Below are 20,595 nucleotides of genomic sequence, written 5' to 3'. Positions count from 1 at the left end.
GATGAAGCTGCTGATGAAGAGGAGGATGCATGTTTTCGTCCTGACCAGCAGGGCCGGACTGAACGTCTCAGGTACCCTGAGCAGAGAGTGCGCCCCCCCCCCCCCAAAAAAAAATATTGATTTTTGGTGCCAGAAGTGATGAGACATCGTACTAAAATATAACATCAGATCATATTACAAATTTCTGTTGTCCAAATGACTCATTTAAAAAAAACCCTATGTAATTACCTTTATTCACACTGTAATCAGAATTTTTATTATCTAAGGATTAATGTCAGCAGTACTGACCGTCCTCACACTGCTGTAGTAATCATTGAGTTGTCATTAGTTTATTACTGCTTTTTTTCCTGAATCATGAAATAAAATAATAATAATAATGATAATAATAAATGGGGAAAAATTAAAATTGTAAGAAGAGAAAAACAAAAAGAAAACCGACTAAATAACTCACAAAAAAGAAATTAAAAATAAAAAATATTTTTAAAAACATAATTACTGATACATAATTTACCATAATATAATTTACATGTTGAGCAGAGTCGTCTTTTTAACCACATTGTTGAATTAAATGCTAAACATCAGCAACATCCTGTTGTCGACATGCTAACTGTCGGTATGCTAACATGCTAATATTAACATTTCTGAGTCCAGTTTAGTCTGGAGAAAGCTGAGCTACGGTGAGAAATTGAACATCTGGCTTTCGTTCATTAGTTTGAATGAAGGATTTTCCTGTTTGTTCCTTTGTGAGTGTTTTCCATCCAAAAACAACAACATATGTCACAATGCAACATTATTTTATAACTCTGAAAAGTGTAAAAACGCCACAAAAATAATCAGAAAACGTGATTTGGTTTTCTGCCATTTTAAAAGCGCAGCATAACAAGCTGCATCATTACGACGTATTTTACTTTTCCAGTAATTGTTAACATGCTAACTGCCGGTATGTTAACATGGTAATGTTACAGTATAGCTGAGCCTAACAAAAAGTCCAAAAGTCCAGTTTATTCTGATTAAAGTTAAGTCTGACAGAGTAGAGCTGAGCCTGACAGGCTGAGTCTGAGATGTCCCAAAAAGGCCACCATACAGAGGATAACCCAGTTTGTTTGGGTAACATCAGCTTTCCTCTTTACAATCTTGTTGCAGTTGTTTGTTTATTCAGTTTATTTTGTTTCGGTTCTTTTTCATCATAATTAGCATCTCGTCAACATGCTAACATAAGAAGGCTAACCTGCTAGCATGCAACATAACAACTGGTAGCGTTTTATATGCTAACGCTACCAGTCACCTAAAAGCCCAGCTGAGCCTGACAAACTGAGTCTGACTCAGATAACAACACAACCTTTTCTCTGGCGCCACCTTCAGGACAAACTTTACATATTTAGTTCAACTAATTTAGTTGAATTAAATACGGGGGGGGGGGGGAGTTGCAATCCGCCACCTCACCACTAGACGCCACTAAATCCTATAAACTGGTCCTTTAAATAACAGTACTAAATCCACAATGTAGAAATACTTCATTATAAACAAAAGGTCTTGCATAAAAAATCTGACTGAAGTTAAAGTACATAAGTATTAGCAGCAAAATGAAGTTAAAGTATTAAAGTAAAAGTTCTTGTTATGCAAAATGATGCCATTTAGAGCATTATATTTATTATTATACAGTATATTGTTATTTATTGTACTGTTGGCTGGTTTTATTGCCAAGTAGGTTTGCACATACAAGTCAAAAATATACATAAAATTAATCCTAAATAATCTAAAAAAGAAAGAAAGAAACTTACAGTAAAACATATGTAAAATATATTGACATAGTGAGAAGAGCTGCTACAGGTTTAAAGTTTAAATTAAAGAGAATGAAATGAAATGTACAAAATATTGACCAGGAATGTGCAAATGTGTATGCAGTATATGCAGTGTGCAATTATTAATAATACTAATCTATATTCTAATATAATCTATATATTATAAAGTGATCAGATGTTTTATGTATAAAATATTGATCTGAAATACAGTTAGTAGCTTTAAATGTGAAATAAATGTAGTTCAATATTTCCCTCTGAAACTAAAACAGAAATACTGAAGTAAAGTATCTCAACATTGTATTTATGTATATATTATGTTTATGTACTGAGTTACTTTCCACAGCTGGTTTCAGCCTCATGGGGGCGCTAGAGAGGCTACAGATGTCCATGTCCTGCTCTGAGTATCTATAAAAACAGTCTGTTCATAAAACTCGTTTTTATTGTTTTTTTGTGTCAGGGTCATCGGGGTGCTCGTCTCCAGATCATCTCAGGACCCTCTTCACTAAGATCTTCATCCTCATCATCATCATGACGTCATCACAGGTCAGTCACTTTGTTTTTGTTCACTAACAGGCTGATAATAATTCATCCATCTTGTCCACCTTCATGCGACTCTGCTGGTGAGATGATTTAATTTTTGCCCGTCGACCTTCAACGCCGCGCAGGGCCGCAACACGTCCGCTCTATAAAAGGAAATGATGCCGTCCATCTACAATTATTGGTCTGATGCTGACGGGGGTTTGCTGTCGCAGCATATCACCATGGCAACCACAGCACTGAGGAGACAGTGATTTTCCAACAGGCCGGTCGCTATGGGAAACCAACAATGGTGAGGATGGGAGGGAGACGGAGGAGGAGAGAGAGGGAAGTGTGGCTGAGAGAAGAGACAACAAACACTGTTATTTTTTACAACAAACTCACCACAAACCTGCTTTAACATCTGTGAGTCTGCTTTTAATGATGTATTCCAGTGTGAATTACATTCATATTAGTACCATGTAATAATAACCCTAAATGTATGGAAGCCCATCATTGCCAAGAAAAAAAAAAAGAAAATGACTGAAGGGTTTGGAATGATAAAATAAAAATACTCATTGTATGTCAAAATTACTAAATTTCATTACATATGAGACGAGTCAAAATTAATTTTACTTATAAAGTCAAAATTTTGACTCAGTATGGCAAAATCTTTAATGAGTAAATCCTAAATTTATCCAACTAAGTACAAATTTTTTACTTTTTTGTACTTTATATTTTATGTATTTTTAAGTGACGATACTGTGAAATTTTGATTTATTAATTCAAAATGAGATGAATCAAAACTAATTTCACTTAAAAAGTCAAAACTGACTTAGTATCTCATAATCTTTGTAAATAATTTATCAGAGGAAGTAAAAATATACTATACTATACTAAAGTATACTTTTTAATACTTAATATTTTAAATTATGTAATTTTACAAATTTTGATTTGTCATGTCAGTGTGATTGGTGATGAAACCCTAAATGTATGGAAGCCCATTTCAGCTTCAAAAAAAAAAAAAAAAATCTGAAAAGTTAGAATAATAAAAATAAAAATATTCTCACACGAGCACACACACGTTTACTTAGGTCACTTTTGGGGACGTTACATAGATTTACATTAATTTCCAGGAGACTTACCCTAACCCTAACGTTAAACCACTGACCCAAAAACCAGCTGCTTCCCAACTGGGAACATGACTTTTGTCCCCAGTTAACTGGTCTTTAGTCTGAAATTTGTCCCCAAAAGTAGCCTATGACAGACACACACACACTTATGTCAGAATTAAAACCTTTTGATTGATTTTGTGTTTTTCATTTGTCATGTCAATTTAGTAATCTTGTTTATGTTAAATTTTTTACTTACTGTGTCATAATTTCAATTTGGTATCTCATAATTTTAAATTATTGTCTGATAATACGAGATACTTTGTCAAGTTACAAGATACTATTTTTTTATTTGTTATGCACACATATTAATTTGTTTTTAAAACGTAAACATGAGATATTTAGTTAAATGTATGTTGAAATTCTGTCTCTCATCTTTATTTAAGAAATCGGTAAACTATGTTAAAATTATGATACTAAATCAAAATGTTGAATTTATAAGAAAATCATAATTTTGAACAAAAAGTCAAAATTTGGACTCGTGTTCAAAACTATGATAGTCTGTCAAAATCATATAATACTAAATGCACAGTATGAAATAAGACATTTGTTGATCTGTTGATTGATATTTTCAAAGATGTAAACATTGTCACAACAGTTACGTCGGTTAATTTGTATTGATGTGTAAAAAGCAGTTTGTGACCTTTTTTCTGTCCGGATCGGACAACTAATAGTGATTTTCTGTATTTTAGACCAGAATAGATATGCAGACACTCCAGTGTACAAAGAATAAACTTTAATGTCTTCTTCTGTGGTTTCTTGCACAGAAAGTTACTGGTGACCGAACAATGACTTTCCAGTCCACAACAACGACTTTCCAGTCCACAACGACGACGACGACGACCGTATTTCTCAACTGAAGGTAAAAATTCACAGTTTTCATACGATGAAGTAAACTTTAAGGGCTTTGACAGATACCAACTGACCCTTTAGGTTATTTACCACATTAAACAGTGACACACTGAGGCAGCAGCATCTTTGATAAGGTATTTATTTATTTACAGTCTACAGTCATTGATCATTTTGAATGCTGATTACTGACCGAACAGAACATCTAACGAGACAAAGATGAAGATGAGCTGATTTATTTAGATCCTTTATTCATAAACAGGGAGGGGGGGGGCTTTCTGCATGTTACAAATGCCTGAACTCTGACTTACTGTCCAGAAAAAATACATAACGAGCAAACAGAGAAAAAAAAAACTGATGATGTTTATTATCATGATAGGTCTCCAAGAACATTAAATAATCAAATGTAATGAGCACTTAACTTTGTACTTTAAATTTCCATTAATTTACCCATTAACTGTGACTTCTGGTGCCCTTAATGCCATTTTAGAGCATTAATTAATGGAAAAATGAAATGGATTGTATCATATTAAGGTATTTTTGATGGATTATCTGCCAATTTAAGGGATTTTTAAAGGTTAACTAAATAACATGAAAGCCATCACTGCAGGTTTTATCCTTAAAATGTATTTTAAATGAACTGAAACATTTATTTAATTTAAATTTAAGGTACAAATTAAGTGGTACCTGTGATGTTACTTTTTAAATTTTAAGGGGTTTTTGATGCTTTTAAAAAAAAACAACTTAAATCCATGCTGAAAATCCATCAAACACCTCTAAATATTTTACAGTCCAACCACTTAAAATACCCGTTAATGATCCTTAATTTATCCCTGAAAACACACCAAACACTCTAATCTCATTCTCAATCATTTTGGTTAAATTAATTGATATGTTAATTGATTGTTGATTCAGGTTTTCCATATAGGTGAGAATCCAGGAAGTTCACCACAAATTTGGGTTTAATTAATTAGTAAATTGAATAATTATAATATATTGAGGCATAGTTGAAAGGTCTGGTCAGAGGTTTATAGACCTGTATAATGTATAAATCATCCCTTAATTTACAATTAAGAAGAAAACTAAGGGATGAATGAGTTTTCAGCCTTTAAATCATTAAGAAAACCCATTAAAACCCTTCATTTCATATCAGGGATTAAAGAAAGACAAAGTTTATGAGCCTGAGAACTTTAAACTCTGTATTATCCATTAATAATATTATGTATTATATCTTTACTCCATTACTTAACCGCATTTGTGATGAACCTCTGAATTTGGTATCAATTTTTTAAATCATTTTTAAAGTAAAAATTAATGGACACGTGTAACGTTATTTGGTAGATTTTAAATAGTTTGAACACCTTTAAAAACTTTTTAATCCCTGCAGACAATCCATTAAAAACCTCTTCAAATATAACAAACTATCTGGACAAACCTTTTAAATATCACAATAAGATAAAATATCATTACTTTGCAGTAGTTTAAACCAAAATCCCTTCACCTTAATAACAACTTAAACTCACCATTAACGGATTTGTCAAATATTATATTTTTTAAATCAATATGTCAATTAAGGGGGAAGTCATGTATCCTTTAAAATGTACTTAATTTGTTAATTAAAGGGTTTAGACCTTGATGTAGATGAAAGTGTTGTGTTTTCGGGGAATATTAAAGATTAAATTAAGGTATTTTTTAAGGCAGTCTTGTTGCTCACAGCTCTGTGTTCCTTCACTGGTCATCAGGTAAAAATATCTTGAAGCGTTTAAAGCGTCTGAAGCTGTTTCTAATGCGTTCATTAACAGGTCCAACTGACAGAATCATACAAAAAGCTCCATCTTACATTCTGACAATATTTACAGGATAAACACAGAATATGTACAACGAGCCAGAAACCTTCAGAAGTCTCCGATTCTGTCGACGTCTTTAACCCCTCAAACCGCCGTCCAGCGTCAACGTGCCGAATCTGCAGGAGAGACGTCACATGTTAACGTTTCACATCCTCTGAACGCTTTAAAGGAGCGGTTTCTTGTTTTAGCCGCTCGGCTAGATTAGCACAAAGACTAGAAGCAGCCTGGAGAAACTAATCCACCTTCAAACAACTGCAAGTCTGATTTACATGTTTATTGAACAGGTGCAGACAAACAAGAGTAAAAAAGTCCTGAACTTTTCACTAAAGTACAATTAATTTACCCTTAAACGCACAATATGTAATTTCAGCCGCTAGGCGTCTCAATCAAAACAAGAACAACAGACGGAGTGTGATGACGGTGTGAAGTAGCAAGGGATCATGGGAGTTGTTGTCTTTGTTGTTAAATAACCAACTAAAATCCTTCTTCCGGTTAAAAGATATATGTAATTAATCCACATTAAAATGTGTAAAAACAACTAGACCTATGTTATATATGTTGTTGAGTTGTGTTCTTACATTATCCCAAATGTTTCCAACAATGTTCAAACTCAGAGAAATCTGTAATTTAATCAAAGTAACGGACCGTTTCATTTGGTCGCCTGTCGATGGCGTCATACCTCCTCTACCAAAGAGTAAACACGCACAAGATGCATACGGCGGCGCTGTGTTTGTCCGCTACAATGGCGTCTACCAAAGAGTAACTTACACACATACAAGATAATACATCGGCGTTGTGGTTGTTCCACACAAACTGTTATAAATGGACTTTTATTCAGTTTTAAGACACATTTTCATGATAAATTTAGGTGGTTTTTAACTATATCTTTTAGCCGGAAGAAGGATTTTAGTCATTGGACGTCTGGATCTTAAGTTATCAGAGAAATAAACTGGACAAACGTTAGCAGCAGCTCGGCTAACAGCCCCTCCAGGAAGTCTGGTGGTCACCAAACATCGTCAGAGAAATATTGATTTTTTTTTTTTTTTTAGGTAAAACAGCTTTAATTAGTATTTTAACGATTTTAATCTGCGGGTCCGTTTGTTCTGGAGAGGAGGAGACCTCTGCGGATAAAAACATCCTGAACAATGAACACTGGAGTAATCCTATCCCGCTGAAGCTGCTTATTTAACAACGAAGACAACAACTCCCATGATCCCTTGCTGCTTCACACCGTCATCACACTCCGTCTGTTGTTATTGTTTTGATTGAGACGCCATATTGTACATTTAAGGTCTAATAAAATGTATCAATTACTCTGAACTTTTACCTTTAAATGAGTTAATTTTTCAGTTGTGGTGGAAACTCACTGATGACTGTTACCAGGTAAATGTTACAGGGTTGAACCCAAATTAAGATTTATAAATGAATAATTAATGGCTTAAATGTTTCAATTAGCATGAAAATTCACTTTGCTGATATTTGATCAGCTGTAAAGGAGTTAAGTCCCTTAAATTATGAGGAAAACCCTTTAAAATATCTTCATTTAGCCCATTTATACCTTAAAGAAAAGCCATTAATTCTTCCGTCTGGTTGAATCAATGCTATTTGTGTTTCACTCTTAAAAACGTCCTCATGAATTTATCAAAGTAATTAAAAATGTTTGCTTTAATGTAACATTTACATTTTATTTGTCATGTGGATTCAGTGATATTTTAACAGTTTCCCCCTGCTTCCAGTGTTTGTGCTAAGCTAAGCTAAGCTAACATACATGGATCTGACTGGTTTCTACTGGTTTCCAGTAAAAACACACACTAACCTCTCTAAGAAGTGGTTGTTCTCTGCCAGCTCTTTCACCACTCCCTCCATCTCCTCCTTCAGTTTCTTCATCCTGGAAAAACAACAACAACAACAACAACATGTTGACGTTCATTAATCAAACATCAGAGTAACGTCGACACTCATTAAAGTCTGAACATTTGAAACTGTGACCATTAACTATTAAATTAATCAGCAACTACTCTGATAATCGAGTTTTGAGTCATTTTTTAAGAGGAAAATCTATTAAAGCTGCAACAATTAATCCATCAGTTGATACTAAATTTCTCTGATTGCAGCTTGTTAAATATGAATATTTACTGGTTTATTTAGTCTCTGTGACAGTAAACTGAAGATCTTTGAGTTGTGGATAAAACAAGACATTTGTTTTAATTGATTAATTGACGTCACGTATTAATTTCCAGTCGACTAGACTGTTGTAACGCGGGACTGGCAAAGCAAACGCTTCATAAACTCCAGAACGCTGCAGCCAGTATTAACCATCACTCCTGTTTTAATCTCTTCACTGGTTCCCAGTAGAGCAAAGAATTGATTTTAAAATACTTCTTATGGTTTTTAAAGCTATGAACGGCTCCCACCTACGCTGTTGACATGCTCTCTGAATACACACCAGATGGACCCCTGAGATCATCAAATAAAAGGTCTCCTCACCATCCTAGAATAAATACTACAGCAGCTCATGGTGCCTTCAGCCATGATGCTCCTACTCAGGTCTGTTACAACAGTGTCTTCCTTTAACAGCAAACTAAAAACATCTTTTAGTTTGGTTTATGGGTGAAACCTTCTTTTTAGAAACAGTATTATTATTGTTATTGCTTTTTCTTATTTATTTTATATATGTAATGTTACTGTAATATATTTGTTATGTATGATCTTTATTTGTTTTTAAGCACATTGAGTGTATGAAATGTGCTGTATAAATAAATTTGACATGACAAATTAAATGATAGTGAAAATAATCGTTAGTAGCAGCTGTAGATACACATCTGTACATTTAGTTTTTACTGTATAAAACTCAGCTGTTCATTTATCTAATTTAATAGTGTTTAATTATGTAAAACATCTATTTTTAATTTTCTGAAAGCAGTCTGGCAGGTTTGATGATGATGATGATGATGAAGAGGAGTCTTACCCCAGCGTCATCTCCACCAGCGTGTTCTGACTCAGGTAGGCCTGAGGTTTCATCCCGCTCGACACCAGAGGAAGAACCTTCTGAGGCAGCTGTTCCTGCAGCTGGAAGCACAGTTTCTAATTAGCAACAACAAAACTTCAGCTGATCCAGGACCAGCTGAACCATGACTAGCTGAACCAGGACCAGCTGAACCAGGACCAGCTGAACCAGGACCAGCTGATCCAGGACCAGCTGAACCAGGACCAGCTGATCCAGGACCAGCAGCACCTCCTACAGGTCAGTCCTGGAACAGCATCTGGTTCTGATCAATCAGCTGTTCAGCTGTCAGATTGGATCAAATCTTGTTCAAAAGAAAAAAAAAAGGATTGTGGAAACGGATTAGTTCATTTAATCCGGTCTTGGTTTTGATCTGGATCAAACCTTTTAGTAGGATGAAGAAACCTTTGATACTCAGGATGATCCTGATCCAGCAGAAAGATTCAAGAACTGTAAAACTTTAAAACTACATTTCTATCATGTAGTAAATACACGTTACTGTTAAATCTTTGAACTTTCAGCTTTATCTGCTGCAATAAATACAAAACAAAACGATAAAATGAATGTTGGAGGTTTGTTGTGTATGTTTGTTGTTGTTTACCTTGATGGCTCGCTCCATCAGCATCGTCACCTCCTTCTCGATGTTGATCAGCTGACCGGAGAGACTGAGCAGCTGCTTCCTCACGTGATGAACCTTCCTGCAAACACACACACACACACACACACACACACACACACACACACACACACACACACACACACACACACACACACACACACGATGCTTCAACACACTGTTCACTGTTCACACGGTCGCTAAGCAACCGAGAGGTTTATCAGCGAACACTTCCTGATCAACACTTCCTGTTACCTCATCCACTCCTCGCTCTTGGAGATGAAGAGACGGTATTTCATGGCGCACTCCTCTGTGAACAAAGATCTGGCTTTACTGGCATGAAGGACCAGCTTCTGTCTGTCAGAGCAACAACAAACAAACAAACAAACAAAAAAACGCAGGTTACTGAGGGTCAAACCTGACAGATCAGACTCACTGATATCTGCTGAAAACAATCTGAACGTACTTGTCAAACTTGTGGATCTGCTCCTCGTTGTACGGCAGACCTGAACACAGAACATCAGAGATTAGTTTCATTCATGAAAAACTAACAACTACTAGAATGAAATAAATAAACATTAAATCTATTAGATAGAAGTAGGGATGCACCATATTGGGTTTTTTGCTGATATCCGATATGCTGATATATGCACATATTTATTCCAGCTGGTTGAGGAGACTATTATACATGCAAGCATAGATTATACTAAACATGATCAAGAAAGACAATATATGAAGGAAGAACTGAGGAAGACTGGAGTTCAGGAGCTCAGCATTAAAACTGTAATGAAGCTGCCAAGTGGGAGCAGCAGTAGAGTTTTCATTGAGTTTATTAGACAGACAGGATTAATGTGTAGGATTTAATCTCTGGTCCACACTCCGGACCAGAAGGTGGCGCTAATGCACCTAATACGCTGGTTGACAACCGCCGTTATAAACCAAAAAGAAGTTTTTTTTCCCCCCCAAACAGAGTGGTACATCCTGTCAGCTCCTCCACGGACTGTTTCACCCTGACGGTCCCGGTGTTTCCTCCGCAGGCTCCACTTCACTCAGCTGCTTCTTCCCACTTTAACCTGAACAACAAACCGGGGCTCGGTGCTCCGGTTGAATCCACACGGAGAGCCGAGAGGCTAACGTTAGCTTAGAGGCTAGCGGAGCGTTAGCCGCAGCATGACCGGAGGGAAGCACAGCCAGCTAGCCTCCGCTAGCAGCAGCGGGTCTGACGGGCAGCTGAGTGAAGTGCAGCCTGCGGAGGAAACACCGGGACCGTCAGGATGAAACAGTCCGCGGAGGGAAACACAGTCAGGCGGCGGAGGAGAAGGCGACATATCGGCCTCTCATAATCAACAGAAAATGTTCATTTCAGCCGATACCGATGACGTGCTGATAATATCGTGCATCCCTAGATAGATCAACATATTCAACTTTATAAAGAATTTAACACAACTTTTGTTTATGTTTTTACAACATTATCTTCAGAAACTCCAGGAGCCAGACGCATAAAACTCTGCAGATTCATCAATAAAACTGTGTGTTTATGAGCAGAGTTCATCATGAATGAATGAAGACGTCCTGAAGCTGCTGCTGTCGTTACTGTTTATATGGACGAGATCTAATACAGCCTGCTGTTCATATCAGACATTCAGAGATATCTGTGTGATTGATCGGCTCCATGAGGAGGATATCTATCGTCTGTTCACAGCTGTAGTTGCTGTTATTGAGTTGCAACTATGATGTGATATTAGAGGGAAAGATCGTTCTTACATCATTATTCTCATTATCATTGAAAACATATTAAAATGATTATGACGTGTAAGTCGCCTCTAACAAACATTGTGCCTCCTGTCATTTGAAAATTGCAGTCGGCCATATTGTAATGATAAAATTTCAATTAATTGTTCAGTCCGAGTTCAAACTTTTGTGTCGGCAACATTTTGGGTTTCACTTTGACTCTGAATGCAGCACTTTTTATTCTTGGTGTCCCACCTGAGAACATACCAGACAATGATTTTGGTTATTTAATAAATAAATTAATGATAATAGTGAATAAAATAACTCCTGGTTGAAGCTGCATCTCTGTGCTTATTTCTCCTCTAACATACTATATTTTGTTCATCAACTCACGTCGCTCTGCTTTGTCCTTCTTGAACTGCTGGTAGATCGCTGTGATGGCGTCCAGCAGCACTTTGATTTTCTCCACACTGCAGAGAGAGAAACTGATGGTGAAACACTGATCATCACATAAACGCATCACATTACTGTTAGTAAAAAAATACTCCATTACAAGTAAAAGTCCTGCAAGAAAAACCCTCCTACAGTAAAAGTACATAAGTATTATGAGCTTGATGTAGTTAAAGTATTGCAGTAAAAGTACATAAGTATTATGAGCTTGATGTAGTTAAAGTATTGCAGTAAAAGTACATAAGTATTATGAGCTTGATGTAGTTAAAGTATTGCAGTAAAAGTAGTGGTTTGGTCCCTCTGACTGATATATTATTATATATGACATCATTAGATTATTAATAGTGAAGCATCAGTGTTAGAGCAGCATGTTACTGTTGTAGCTGCTGGAGGTGGAGCTAGTTTACACTACTTTATATACAGTTAGCTAGTTTAGTCCAGTGGTTCCCAACCTAGGGGTCGGGCCCCTCCAAAGGGTCAGCAGATAAATCTGAGGGGTGGTGAGATGATTAATGGGAGAGGAAAGAAGAAAAAACAAAGTTCTTTGTCTCTAATCTTTGATTTTTGCTGAAATATTGGATCATTTGAACATTTATTGAAATGAAAGCATGTGAGAAGTTTAGAGGGAAAAATCACTATTTGGTGGAGCTGTTAACAACTCATAGACATGTGAAATGTGACCCCGACTACACACTGCTTTTTGTAAGACGTCAAAAGACAAAAAGGTTGGAAACCACTGGTTTCATCTTTAACAATGTGTTGTATTTTAAAAGCTTGTTATATTATCCATTGTGTCAAATCTTCATCTGAAAAGTAACTAAAGCTGTCAAATAAATGTAGTGGAGTAGAAAGTACAATATTTCCCTCTGAAATGTAGAAAGTAGCATCACATGGAAATACTGCTGCTGCCTTCGTGTAAACACACACACACACAGTCTTACTTCCTGTCCTCGGGGTGAGTTCCCACTTGCTGCGTCCAGCCGTCAGTCAGCAGGTTTCCGGGAAGAAATTTACTCTTGATGTCTTGTGTTGTTCGTTCTATGGGCTCCAACGAGCCGGAGATCTGCACAGAAACACACAAGACTCCAAGATGACTGAAGAAACCAGAAAATATCCACATTTAAGAGGCTGCAATCAGAGAATTTGGACTTTTTCTTTAAAAAAATGACTCAAATCAATTATGTGAATAGTTGCTGATTGATTAATTGACTAGTCGATGCAGCTCTACTGTAAACAGATGAACACGGACTCACTCTGAGAACTTTCTTGTGCATGTCTGAGATCTCGTCGTATTCTGACGACAGCATGTTCGCCTGCATCAGCACCTCGAACCTGCACAGGAGATCATGTGACATCAGTCATGTGATATCAGTCTCTGCTTCACACTGTGATGGTGATGTTGTTGTTGTGGGTTCGTGTGTGTGTGTGTGAGCGACTCACAGCTGTTCGGTTTTCTCCAGGATCTGTGTGCAGTAGTTACACAGATGGAAAACCTCTGACTTCTTGTGCAGAATCTCGCTGTAGTCCTCCTTCATCAGCTCACTGATCAATACACAGACACGATCATTAACACATTAACACAAACACACAAAACCAAAAGGCACAGTTCTTAACCTGTGAATCCTGTAAAAAAAAAAAATTTATTTTAATGAACGAACATCTTGATTCAGTTCCAACATAAATAAGGACTGTAATGGGAAATTTCTGATCACTCAATAAACACACAAAGAGAGCATTGTCAGGTTATGAAATAGTGTAATCAAATAATACAATCAGAAGTATAAAGCATCATAGTTCTGGAGACAAAGATACCACCTAGCTATCTTTTCTTTGTCTGAAAGGTTAACCAGTCCCTTAAATACTGCTCGTACAGAATTTAAGACATCTGTTTACTAACCTTACAGGTCAGCAACCCTCAGATAGAAACATAAGTCAAAAGTTCAGCTAACCTAGGAACAGACTTTCTTCACGACCATATATGACAGTACATAAGCACCAAGTAGCATCACAAAATAACATTACTACTATATTAAATTAAGGACAAACCACACTATCCTCTAAAGCTGATCAGTTTTACACATAAACATCTACATAACTACAGTTTATCTCATCACTGGCTCAGGTAAAGGTATAACAGAATAAACTTAACTGTTAGACACACAACTGCCTCATCTTACACAGCAAAGAACTAAGTTTAGAATAGACACAGAACACACAAACTAACACTAAACTGAACTTAAACACTGTCTGAAACATGTATGATATATTGAAGAAATACATCAAATGATAACCTGTTATTCAGTTTTCTTTTACAGGACGTAGCTACATAAACAGCTAAACGTAGCCTAGCTTAGCAGAGTAGCAGTGACTCAGTTCATCATTCGGTGTGATTAAGTTACGTTTCAAACACTTATTTAAATGTATTTATTTTAAATGAACCTGTATATATGTTACATATAATACACTGTACAACACGCAGCAGTGAAACTGAGTTGGACGCTAAATGAATGCTAACTGTTACCTCAACATGCTAACATGCAGCAGTAGAGCTCTTTGAGGCATATTTGTGATTTTGGGCTGAATAAATAAAATTAACATGACAACAGATATAATATTGTGTGATAAATATCAGTTTGTCAGCATCAGATGTTTGTCGACATGCTAACATGAATCTAAAGCTCAAAGTTCAGTGTAGCGCTGAGTCTGAAATGTCCTAAAATGGCCACCGTACGGAGGAAAACTTTACAGAGTTAAATTAATCAAAATACAAAAACAAAGAGGTAAAAAAGGTCAAAGAAACAAATTCAATTAAAGGTTAATTATATACACTAACTAGGACTGAAGATGTACAAATGCTTGTGTGAAAAGTTAAAATGTTTAGTCACTGAAAACATGATGAAGTTAAAGTGCAAAAGAGGACAAGCAGGATACTTTATCCTAAATAATTCATCATTTTGTTTGGCTTCAGGATTTTTCCTTCCAGTCAGTGAAAAGGAAAAACGATGTTTATATAACTGGAGACAAACAGGAAGTGAACCACATCCGAACAGATCTGCTCTCTGAGTCATTCGAGCTTCTGCCTGCAGGATCGTTTTTTATTCACTTTTCACCTCGTTAACAAACACTCAGAGCGTCTGATGTCAACTCACATTAAACCACGAACTCCTTTTCGCACCAGTTCCTGATAAACCAGCAGAGACTCTGACGTTTTCCACAAATGTCCCACGTCACCTGCAAAAGTCTGAACAATAACAACAACAACAACAACAACAGGAGAGTCAGACGTTAATAAATATGACAGTTTCTCATCATCCTCACAACTAAACTACATCTTAGAGCAGCAACTAACGACTACTTTCATTATCTATGTGTGTAACTTTATTAAAATGAAACCCCAACTGTCTACATAAAGTTCTCCTGTTATGAGACTTGGCGTCTGTTTTTACCTTTGCGTAGCTGGCGTCCAGGTCGAGGTCGTAGCGAGGCTGGACTTTAGGAGGACTGGCTGTGAAGACAAAAACAAAAATGTGCATCACATTGAAACGTCAACGTGTTCAGGCTGTTTTATGTGTTTTTAAATCACTGAGCTGCACGACGTACGGTCTTCAAAGATCAGTCCGACCGTGGCGACGGACTCGCGGCTGACCAGCATGATGGGGTTGTCTCTGGAGGTCTTGGGGAAGGTCTTGGCCTGGCGGTTGGGGTCGAGGACCAGGCGGCGGCCCTCATACAGCAGCTCCTGGTTGTGCAGCGGGATGCTGGTCCTGCGGGACAGCAGCTCCTGGAACAGCGCCGCCCTGTGGACGCAAGAAGAACGTCGATCTTCAGTTTACTGTCATAGAAACTAAAGAAACCAGTAAATATTAATTTAAGAAGCTGGAACCAGAGGAAGGAGAAGAGGAGGACGAGGCGCGGCGCTTACGTGTTGTACTCGTGGATGTAGACGTGGTGCAGCGTGGCCTGCTGCAGGCTGAACACGTAGACGACGGTGCGGTGCAGGATGTCGTTGGTCTCGGCGAAGAACTGGTCGAAGCCCCAACACTTCTCCTGGTCGGCCTCCAGGATGTTGGCGAGCACCGGAGTCAGGAGGCTCTGGAGACCCCTGAAACAGGAAGTAACACAGCTGCACTGACAGGTATATGGATCCGATACTGATTTAATTATATTTGTTCTTAGCTTTACTATAGATTTATTTTATTATTATGACGTTTACAACCTCAAAAATGACTTCAGATAACAGTTGAATAAAGTAAAAAGAGAGATCATGTTTAGGACTCTGAATCCTGTTAAATGAAAATAAACGGCAACATTTTTCTGAACTTAAAAGACATTAAACAACAAAAACACATCTGAGTGAAGCTCTGAATGTAAACACACTAAATTACTCGGCTGCTGTTTTGGTAATAAAATAATCGTCATTTTTTAAGCAAAAATGCACAAAAATTTGCTTCTCAAATGTGACAATTTGAAGCTTTTCTGTGTCAAACTGAATATATTTGGACTTTGGACTGACAAGACATTTAGACTATAAGAAATTATAACTGTTTCCTGATATTTTATAGAGGAAATAATGATTAGTTGCAGCCAGACAAAGCTCTGCAGTGTGTTTCTAACATGCTGAAGTGCAGCAGTCAGCTGGAGGTGAGTCATACTTGGACAGGCTGCAGGAAACCGGCATCTCTGTGCTCCACTCGATCTTCCCGTTCTCACACTTCTGGTGACCTGAGATCGTCCCCGACGGCTTCTCTGTGATGATTTTATACCTGAAAGAGGAACAAGCGTCTCGGTCAGGTTAACGTCAGGTCGGAGGATCGATCTCCTCAGAACGCCGCTAAGCTTCACAACACACAAGCTTCTCTCACATGACTTCCTTGTTCCTGCGCGGCCCTTCGAACGGTCTGAAGGGGAGGCTGCCGGTGGCGGCGTGGTAGAACGTGACGCCGATGCTCCACAGATCCACCGTGGCGCCGTATTTCTTCTGGTGGTCCTTCCTCAACACGGCGCGCTCGTACATGTCGGGATGCTGCAGGAAAACACACGAAGAAGAGTGACTCTGCTTCACGGGTGGACACTTTCACACCGAGAGACAAACGTTTCCTCAAATGTCCTCTCAGTTCACTTTTTAATAGTTGAAGAGTTTTAAAACGTTGACGGTAAACTGGAGGAAGTGGAGGTTTAGGGAACATTAAATGTCACAATAACAGTAACAGACTCATGTGAACGTGTGTTTAGGGCAATAACTGACATTATTAGTATATCACGAGAATTATCGTATGAATTATTTATGGATTACAGACACAAAAACAAACAATCACAAGTGAAAACAAGACGTTCAACATACAAACTAAACACATTAATATTTAAATTAATCTGAAATATTTAATTAACATATTACTGTAGTGAGCTCAGTCTGAAAGCTAACGAAGGTCCTGATGTCATAATGAACTAAACGACCCGGAGGATCAGCTGGTATCAACCATGACGTCACAGGAAGTTCAATTAAATCTTAACGAGGATTAATCAACTGTCTTCATTTCAATCTTTCCTTCTTCTTCTTCTTTCATATTTGCAGGATTATTGTGAATCTTGTTTAATTCAACTGGCTCTTGAACAATTTATTGTTGTTAATGATCATTTATATTAATACATAGATAGAAATTATTGCCTTCTAAGATGATATTGATGAATTTTAATGGGCTTGATGGTTTTATTGGGAATCTGTAGTTCAAAGTTAAAAAGATGCTTTTAAACAATAATATTTGATTTACTTCCTTGATGTTGATTCTACATTAATTCTGTGATTATTACAAGCTGATTAATAGTGATTAAACACAGCAAACTGTGCAAACAATTAGTTGATCTTTTTTAAATTGATTGAAAGCTCTACCATCACCACAATTTAAATAAAATATAATAACCTCCACATCAAAATACGATTTTATCACATCTCTCATTTTCTCTCATCTGGACGCGTCGACGTCGTCAACAAGCTGCATTTAATTAACACACAATAATATTATTTAGCATCACCTGCAGCTTGTTTCTACGTTTAGCTGTAAAACCTCTGAACCAATCAGAACAGGAAGAATCGACACCAGCAGCTTCTGAACAGAAACAGGAACTTCATAATTTCATCAGCAGCAGATTGACTCCAGTATTAATCTGAGATATAATTTCAGCTCCTATTTCTTCTTCTTCTTGTATCTGAATTTTATTCAAACAAAACTATTCTTTGACAAGTTTTTAACATTTTCTGCAGGTTTATTTTTTACTTTATGTATTAATGGCCCTTAAATCTGTGTGTCTTTTTCCCAACATGGTTCCAAGATGTTAAAAGAAAAACACACAAGACATTCAGCATAAAACTAGACAATGAAATCCTGCAGCGCAGCCAGAAACTGGAAAGTAAAACAGAAAGTCGTCCAAACATGAAACTAATAACTGAAGTCGCTTTATTTCGTCTCCTCACCAGATATTCCTCGGTGCCGTACAGAGACACGAACTGCTCGTCGTCCTCCAGCTCTCTGGCGGCTCCGAAGTCCGTCAGCTTGTAGACGGAGCGTCCGTCCTCTCCGATCACCCGCATGATGTTTCCCGGTTTGATGTCTCGATGGACGATGCCGTACTCTCTCAGGTGGTTCATACCTGCCACTGAAGTGTTTCACACACATATATATCCCAAAAAAGTTATTAAAAAAACGTTGAAGTAGAAGCAAAGATAATTAATTAGAGAATAACAATTAAAACCAGATATTTGATGCAACCAAACTTGAGGATCTTGAGGTTGTTTTTTTTAAAAGGTGGTAGCTGTTCCTCACCCACATCGTGCAGGACTATGAGGAACTCGTCCTCGGGGAGTCCGTAGGCGTTGGACGACTCCTCTAAAACCGTGTAGAGGCTTCCGCAGGGACAATACTCCATCACCAGGACCTTATGACGGGTGTTGGACTGAGAGGAAGAGGAGAAACATCTTCACACTCTGCTGAGGCTTCATAACAACATCTCTGCTCCACAAAGATAACCACAAAAGGAGCAAACAACACGTTACATTTACTAAAATATTCAAGCTAATATTTGCTAATTAGCACTAAACGCAGAGTACAGCTGAGGCTGATGGGAATGTTGTTGGTTCTGCAGGTAAACGGCCAAAAAAACCAAAGAGTCAGATTAAGTCAGACGACAAACCTGCTGCCCCAAATTTTCAGATCTGAAGTTCGACTCAGGATCTCTAATTAAGAGACTAAAAGAAGAGATGAAAAGTTGAGACATCAGTTACCACGACGATCAATCAAAACTGAAAGAAATCGACCTGTCGGGTGTCGATCTGCTGTCGTATCATCCAAGAAACAAAACTCTTGATTCAACTTTGTAAAACTCAAAAAAAGACGAAGAAAAAGAAAGTTTCTGAAATTACAAAACTTGAAATTGAAAAGATGAAAACTAACAAAAAAGCCCAAATTCTCTGATTCAGCTTCTTAAACGTGAATATTTCCTGGTTTCTTTAGTTTCTATGACAGTAAACTGAATAATCGACTGATCAAGAAAATAATCGACAGATTAATCAATAATGAAAATCTTCAGAATTACTGTCAGTGATTAAATTTCAAAGTTAAATATTAAGTTGCTTATAAAAACTAAAATAATTAAATTATTCTGCCATCTTTGAGCTTCCATATGCCTGACCAGCTGATGACGCGTGTTCACATAAGACGTGTAAATAAAGAAACGTAGTTCTTGTGTCGCATAACATGTAAAACATCACAAAAAGGTTAAATTCATGATTTATTGTTTAACAAGGATGAAAAAACTAACTGATGAGTTTTAAAGTAAATAAAGTAAATAAAGTTCACAGAGCTGCTAACGTTCAGAGTTTATCAGGTCCGTCAGTGTTTATCTTGCTGTAATCGTTCCTCCTGTCCCTTCATAATGACCTTACAATGTATTTCAAAGTTTATCTGAAGCTAATATGAAGCTTCAGCGTCCAAATGAGTCAAATCAAGTAGATATCTTTCAACGTTACAGTCTTTTTAGTGCCAAAGTTCCTCTTTTTGTTACTATACTTCCACCTGCAGCTCAACAGGGAAACACTGTCCGAGGAAACACAAAGAGGGAATTTGATGCTAAAAAGACTGTAAATGTGTCAGATATCCACTTGGTATGACTAACTCAGACTGCTGAAGCTGAATAGAAGCTTCACACAGACTTTTAAATGCATTTTTTTCGCAGTTGCAAAACAGTAAAGTTGCAGCTAAACAATGAGCTGAAACTCACTGTAAAAGTAAATAGCAGAGTGAGATGAGGTGTGTCGTCATTTGATCCATCATTACTATAAAATTATTGATTATAGCAGCTTTAAGTTTAAGATTAGGTTCATGTTTAGAGGGTGGGAAATGTATTTTACCAATGGGAGTCCTCACAAGTATAAATGTGTGTGTGCCAGTTAGAGGATTGCCTGGTTTATGGCTTCACACACACATGAAATACATTGAAAGCACATTTGAAGGATCTTTTAATATCCAGTATGAACAGGAGGAATGATTACAGACACCTGACTGCTGGTTTAATACACCGGGAACACTGGAAACACTGGAAACACTGGGAACTGGTC

General features: G+C 37.2%; 1 protein-coding gene and 1 long non-coding RNA gene across 3 annotated transcripts in view; one reads left to right on the top strand and one right to left on the bottom strand.

Annotated features, from left to right (window-relative positions):
• The first annotated feature begins 7 nt into the window (after positions 1–7).
• Positions 8–9,191, top strand: LOC137175475 (uncharacterized). 2 transcript variants are annotated; one of them, XR_010925621.1, is made up of 6 exons: positions 8–71; positions 2,260–2,345; positions 2,468–2,631; positions 4,258–4,352; positions 8,584–8,733; positions 9,110–9,191. It is a non-coding gene; the product is annotated as an uncharacterized lncRNA (long non-coding RNA). The 2 variants fall into 2 exon arrangements; XR_010925620.1 differs by having other exon boundaries at positions 2,260–2,631.
• Positions 4,465–20,595, bottom strand: part of tbk1 (TANK-binding kinase 1) — a 20,507-nt gene continuing 4,376 nt past the window's right edge. The window contains exons 4-21 of the mRNA XM_067581081.1: positions 18,806–18,935; positions 18,457–18,638; positions 16,850–17,010; positions 16,640–16,750; positions 15,910–16,089; positions 15,588–15,784; positions 15,434–15,492; positions 15,137–15,228; positions 13,428–13,529; positions 13,241–13,319; positions 12,929–13,050; positions 11,931–12,007; positions 10,273–10,312; positions 10,062–10,163; positions 9,792–9,888; positions 9,155–9,255; positions 8,003–8,074; positions 4,465–6,302 (exon numbers count right to left, since the gene is read on the bottom strand). Of these exons, the coding sequence (XP_067437182.1) occupies positions 6,263–6,302; positions 8,003–8,074; positions 9,155–9,255; positions 9,792–9,888; positions 10,062–10,163; positions 10,273–10,312; positions 11,931–12,007; positions 12,929–13,050; positions 13,241–13,319; positions 13,428–13,529; positions 15,137–15,228; positions 15,434–15,492; positions 15,588–15,784; positions 15,910–16,089; positions 16,640–16,750; positions 16,850–17,010; positions 18,457–18,638; positions 18,806–18,935 (1,944 nt within the window). The 3' untranslated portion in view covers positions 4,465–6,262. The remainder of the gene's footprint in view (positions 6,303–8,002; positions 8,075–9,154; positions 9,256–9,791; positions 9,889–10,061; positions 10,164–10,272; positions 10,313–11,930; positions 12,008–12,928; positions 13,051–13,240; positions 13,320–13,427; positions 13,530–15,136; positions 15,229–15,433; positions 15,493–15,587; positions 15,785–15,909; positions 16,090–16,639; positions 16,751–16,849; positions 17,011–18,456; positions 18,639–18,805; positions 18,936–20,595) is intronic.

This window comes from Thunnus thynnus, chromosome 23 (assembly GCF_963924715.1).
Source record: "Thunnus thynnus chromosome 23, fThuThy2.1, whole genome shotgun sequence".
Classification (NCBI taxonomy): Eukaryota; Metazoa; Chordata; class Actinopteri; order Scombriformes; family Scombridae; genus Thunnus; species Thunnus thynnus.
Note: the sequence above shows the minus strand (reverse complement) of the source record. Positions and strands in the feature narration are given on the sequence as shown.